Below are 6,867 nucleotides of genomic sequence, written 5' to 3' on the forward strand. Positions count from 1 at the left end.
GCCTTGTCTATCTATCTTGTGACCATGCTTATAAAGTACTTTTGATGTGTTTTGAATAACTTATTCTAATTTGTAATTAAGCATGCTTCTTTTTAAATGTGTATTTAATCTTTGTGATGATCTCATAATTTATGGTTTCCTTTAGAGATGGGTGGGAGGGGATGTAAAGGGAGAAAAATATTTTTTCCATTGGATTTTAAGATATTTCCTCAGTTGTTGAAATGAGCCTCCTATCCAAATCTTTTATTGGAGCTACAACTTGTAGATGGTAGCACTTGTGGAGTCAGGTAATGTCTGACTTAGGTTTCACAACTGTGCTGGTTCCACTTCAATTATTATTCACAGTTTCAGAAGTTAAATGAAAGTTTATATACATACATTTTTGCTTTTATTATATCCGACTTACAGTTAAAATCGTCAGTGATACCTGAAAAATAATCGTTTTCTAATTACATCATGCAATGAACAGAATATACATATTGGGCTTCTATTTGCTTTGTCCCTTTGTAACTCTTGCATAGCTGTGAATATCAAGCAAACATTACAAGGATTAATAAAATAAATTTGCATAAATCTAGTCATTTACTCAATGGTTACCACAATTTTCTTTTCCAATATTGCTAGAACCATAAGGGAAAAAAACAAAAACCTTGTTTCCATAATATACAGGAAAGGAAAAAAATCTATAATATAAATGTAAAAAAAAAAGTAATTCTTCCCACTTCACTTGGTCCATGATACTTTGGGAATATCAAAGTGTTCAGTAAGAGAATCCAAATGTCTGTTGAATTCTTCTACTTTTTCCTTGTGTGTCAAGCTAGCTTTCTTCAAGATACGCTCGGCTTCCTGTAAAAAAGAATATGAATTTGCTTTATTATAATATACAGGTATGCTTTTGTTTGCAAACTGAACCAAATTGTTATTTATGAGACTGTAATTAAATGATATTAAATAAGGAAAGTGAACTAATGGAATGACATGAACCAGTTCATATAATCCATAATAGTATTCAAATGTGCTTTGGAAAGGGTAACACACATCTTTACTCTCTCTGTCCTTGATATAAATTTTATATATTAGAAATTTCCAGCTGTGTCAGCATCAAAGGTTATACAAAATATAGCAATTGGGTGGGGCTTGGGTGCAAATCCCCAGGTAGGAGAGATTTGGTTCAGTATGACAAGGTTTGTAGATTTCTAGAATGGTCAAATGGTTATAAAAAAGACAGACATACATCAAAGGTTAACAGCATTATGGTAAATATTGTGGCATAAATGGTACTTTTTGGATATGTGGACAAGAGAAGGAAAAGGAAAGAGGGAGAAGAAAAGACCCTGCAAACTTAGTTGAGGCAAGGCCTGAGGTCCCAGGTAGGGGTGATCCCTCCATGTGAGATCATGCTAGGAGATCTATTAACAGACCATTCATGGTAATCATTTGTTTTGTATACCTGGAAAGAGAAGTTTGCAAATATGATTGGGTTGGACCAAATCCACTTGTGGACTTCTCTATATAACTTACCACAGTTCTCTTTCCATGACATAATGATTTTACAGCAAGCATACAATGAATTGGACATGAAGCATATGCAGAAACTACATAAAATCTATAAATTATGCAAAAATTATGTGTATTCTATAAATGATAATAAGGAATACAAGGTACAAATCTAAAGAGAAGCTACTTCCTTGGAAAAAATAACCCTGCTTAGCTTAATTACAATTCCCTATTTTACCACTGGTAGAAGCAACACCATGAAGATTTTGCTTTCTGCTGATGAAATCTAAATCTCATTGGAATTAAATAATTCCTAGAGTGATTTTAAGATTTAATGTTAATGTATTATTCCTGATATACAGAGAAAGAGAGTATATTCAAATGCAAAATCACTCAAGTAGTAATTATAAAACATGATTCTAATAATTCCAAAACAGAATCTTTTAATATTTAATAAAAAAAAATTTTTAATAAAGAATAATTAAAATATTATTATTAAATATTAAAATTAATTAAATTTAATTTTTTAAATTTTTTTGTTTTTTTTGGTTTTTGGGGGTTTTTTTTTGGTTTTGTTTTTTGTTTTTTTTTTTTTATATATTATAGTATAATTATAATAAAAAATTTATTATATATTACATAAATAATATTAAATAATATATATAAATTATATATATACATTATTAAATATTTAAAATATACATAAAATTTAAAAATATATATAAAATTTTAAAAATTTTTAATTGTTTTTTTAAATGATAAAAATATGTATAAAAAAATATAATATGTATATAAATAATATATATAATATGTATTAAAATAATATCATAGTAAGATATAAAATTTTATAAATTTATATATAATTATATAATATGAAATTATATAAATATATAATTTTAAATTTATATAATATAATAAATATTTATAATATAAATTATATAATATAATATATAATATATAACATATGATATTATATATATAAAAATGTATAAATAAAATATATATAATAGTATATATATAAAATTTTATAATAGATATATATACATAATAAAATATGTATATATAAAATTATAATATTTATTTTAAAATATAATACATATGATATATAATTATTATACTATGTTTTTAATTAATATTATACATATGTATAATATAAATATATACTATGTATATAAAAATATTACATATTATATATATGTAATATTACATATGTATATAATTATAAAAACATAGTATATAAGTTTTATATCATATGATATTAATGTATAATATACATATGAAAAATATGTTATAATAATATGTATAAAGTTTTAAATTAAAGTAATATATGTATAATATCATATGTATTTTTGTATATTAACATATTATATTTTGTATATATAACATAGTAAAAATTGAAATTATTTTAATAGTATATATAGTTATTTTTATAATATGTAATATATGTATTAAAACATATGTAATATTTTATATATATACAAGTTATATATGTATAATTAATATGTATAATATGTATTAAAAACAATGTATAATTGTAATTTTACTATGTAAATATAGTTATATATCATATGAATATATATGATATATATCTTTGAAAATTAATTTTAATATATCATATGTAATATATTATAATAAACATTGTATATATATGTATATATATCATTTTATTATGATTTTAATACTTTGATATAATTTTTAAAAAATATAATATTTAATAATTATATATATACATATGTATTATTGATAATGTTACTATAATATAAAAACCCACACAACCCCAAACAACACACACACCACAACACAAACACACACACACACAAACACAACCCACACAACCACCACACAAAAAATAATAATTTAAACCATTGAACTTGAAGTTGAAATTTTTAATGGGGAAAAGAGTTTACTTGTTTTCTTGGCAATATAGTTTTTTTATTAAATATAAAAGATTTTTTTTGGAATTATTAGAATCATTTTTTAAATTACTACTTGGTGATTTGCTTTTTTGAATATCCTCTTCTCTGATATCGGAATAATACATTAAATAAAATTTTAAAAACATTTGGAATTATTTAATTCCCAAAGAGATTTTGATTTCATCGCAGAAAGCAAAATCTTATGGTGTTGCTTCTACAGTGGTAAAAAAGGGAATTTAATTAAATAAGAGGGGTTTTTTTTTCCCGGAATAGCTTCTCTTTTAATTTTACCTTGTATTCCTTATTACATTTATAGAATACACATAATTTTTGCAAAATTTTTAGTTTATGTAGTTTTTGCATATGCTTCATGTCCAATCATTGTAGCTTGTGTAAAATCATTAGTCATGGGAAAAAGAAGTGGTAAGTTATATAGAGAATCCAAAAATGGATTGTCCCAAACCCCAAACATATTTTCAAAATTCTCTTCCAGTATACAAAACAAATGATTCCATAAGGTCTGTTAAAGATTCCCCAGCATGATTACATGGAGGGGTCACCCCTACCTGGGACCTCAGGCCTTGCCCCAACTAAGTTTTCAGGGTCTTTTCTTCTCCCTTTTTCCCTTTTCCTTCTCTTGTCCACATATCAAAAAGTACCATTTATGCCACAATATTACCATAATGCTGTTAACCTTTGATGTATGTCTGTCTTTTTTATAACCATTTGACCATTCTAGAAATCTACAAACCTTGTCATACTGAACCAAATCTCTCTACCTGGGGATTTGCCCCCAAGCCCCACCCAATTGCTATATTTTGTATAACCTTTGATGCTGACACAGCTGGAAATTTCTAATATATAAAATTATATCAAGGACAGAGAGAGTAAAGATGTGTGTTACCCCTTTTCCAAAGCACATTTGAATACTATTATGGATTATATGAACTGGTTCATGTCATTCCATTAGTCACTTTCCTTATTTAATATCATTTAATTACAGTCTCATAAATAACAATTTGGTTCAGTTTGCAAACAAAAGCATACCTGTATATTATAATAAAGCAAATTCATATTCTTTTTTACAGGAAGCCGAGCGTATCTTGAGAAAGCTAGCTTGACACACAAGGAAAAAGTAGAAGAATTCAACAACATTTGGATTCTCTTACTGAACACTTTGATATTCCCAAAGTATCATGGACCAAGTGAAGTGGGAAGAATTACTTTTTTTTTACATTTATATTATAGATTTTTTCCTTTCCTGTATATTATGGAAACAAGGTTTTTGTTTTTTCCCTTATGGTTCTAGCAATATTGGAAAAGAAAATTGTGGTAACCATTGAGTAAATGACTAGATTTATGCAAATTTATTTTATTAATCCTTGTAATGTTTGCTTTATATTCACAGCTATGCAAGAGTTACAAAGGGACAAAGCAAATAGAAGCCCAATATGATATTCTGTTCATTGCATGATGTAATTAGAAAACGATTATTTTCAGGTATCACTGACGATTTTAACTGTAAGTCGGATATAATAAAAGCAAAAATGTATGTATATAAACTTTCATTTAACTTCTGAAACTGTGAATAATAATTGAAGTGGAACCAGCACAGTTGTGAAACCTAAGTCAGACATTACCTGACTCCACAAGTGCTACCATCTACAAGTTGTAGCTCCAATAAAAGATTTGGATAGGAGGCTCATTTCAACAACTGAGGAAATATCTTAAAATCCAATGGAAAAAAATATTTTTCCCCCTTTTACATCCCCTCCCCCCCATCTCTAAAGGAAACCATAAATTATGAGATCATCACAAAGATTAAATACACATTAAAAAGAAGCATGCTTAATTACAAATTAGAATAAGTTATTCAAAACACATCAAAAGTACTTTATAAGCATGGTCACAAGATAGATAGACAAGGCTATACATAAATTAAACAATTCACTTGTTTCTCAATTGAAATTACTGTTTTACCATTATCCTCGTTTTTAAAAATTTGGGGAACAGTCTCCTTGATCTATGAATCCCAAAGCATTTTACAAGACATTGTATGAAGAAGTGGCAGCAAGTGAACCTAACTTGTACTGGTATCTTTTGTGAAAGGCAGATGAAGGCATTTTAAGGAATATGTGATTTTATAGGAGTGACAATATTAGTGATAATAGCTATAATAGTACAATATCTATGTCCATAGAAAATAAAAAACAATAAATAAAAATAAATCCAATGAAAATTTGCTAAACAAAAAGCATAGAGGTAATACATAAAACTTATCTTAAACAGAGCCAAACAGCAACAGATAGTAGTAGCAGTAGTGTTACCATTACTAAAGGCCTATCTGAATAAATGGGCAGGATTGGCAGGCACAAGGACATGCACCAGTAAAAGATGTCACAGGTTGATAAACTACTTGGTAAAGTCATACTTGTTTCCTTAACCCATGATGTCACTTACAGATACCCACAGTTGTGTACACTTATCATTCCACACATGTGGACAGGCCTTTAGACCTCATCACCACAATTGACAGTGCCTGTCAAAGGTAACCTAGTAAGTTCCAGTTGATTGCACTGGCCACTGTAATTTTAATTTTCCTTGTCAATTTTGTATACACAAATTGTTTCACAAGCTCTGTCTCAAAGGAGTCCATTACTAGGCCAGCTTGGGTCACCTGTTACCAACTTTCATATTTATTTTGAATACTATTGGCATTATATAGTTATTAATAAGTGCTAACTAGTAAATACAATAAAAATAAAAAAAATCAAAGAAGTAACATCTGGCAAGCCAAGTAACTGACTCCTGGTAACAAAGCATTTGTGGAGCCATCTATGGGAAAACAAAAACTAAAATCACAGTGGGCACCACATGTATACATGCTCTCCTGACATCAATGGGTTAAATGAAACATACCACTCTAAAACAAACACATTTCTAAAACTGAGGTTTCTGTATGTTTCTGGAGTAAGGCGATAAATAGATCATTTAACAAAAAATCTTTGGCATGTTATACAAGCCTCTTAAGTTGGTACATGTACCACAATAACTCATGAACTATCATACTGTCAACCCAAACAACTGGGGGAAAAAAAAAAAGTAATTATCAATTAATCTTTTTTCAATGGTGCAATCCCCCCCACCCCACCTTTTTCACCAAAATTCTAAGCAGATGAATATATATATATATATATATATATATATATATATATATATATATATATATATATATATATATATATATAATATACATATGAACATATACATATATATACACATATACATATACATATATATATATACACACACATACATATATATACATAATATATATACATATACATACATATATAGAACATATACAATATAACACATACAGAGATATACACATAAATACATATATATACACATACATATAAACAATAAAAAAAAACATATAAATAATCAAAAA

The 6,867-nt window shown here is 27.0% G+C and overlaps 1 protein-coding gene across 1 annotated transcript in view; it reads right to left on the reverse strand.

The window, feature by feature from the left end:
* Positions 1-373: 373 nt before the first annotated feature.
* Positions 374-6,867, reverse strand: part of LOC119575372 (protein KRI1 homolog) — a gene marked incomplete at its 5' end in the record, with an annotated part of 10,156 nt that continues 3,662 nt past the window's right edge. Inside the window, 1 exon segment of the mRNA XM_037922944.1 lies at positions 374-846. Within this exon segment, the coding sequence (XP_037778872.1) occupies positions 724-846 (123 nt within the window).

Source organism: Penaeus monodon, chromosome 7 (assembly GCF_015228065.2).
Source record: "Penaeus monodon isolate SGIC_2016 chromosome 7, NSTDA_Pmon_1, whole genome shotgun sequence".
NCBI classification, from domain to species: Eukaryota; Metazoa; Arthropoda; class Malacostraca; order Decapoda; family Penaeidae; genus Penaeus; species Penaeus monodon.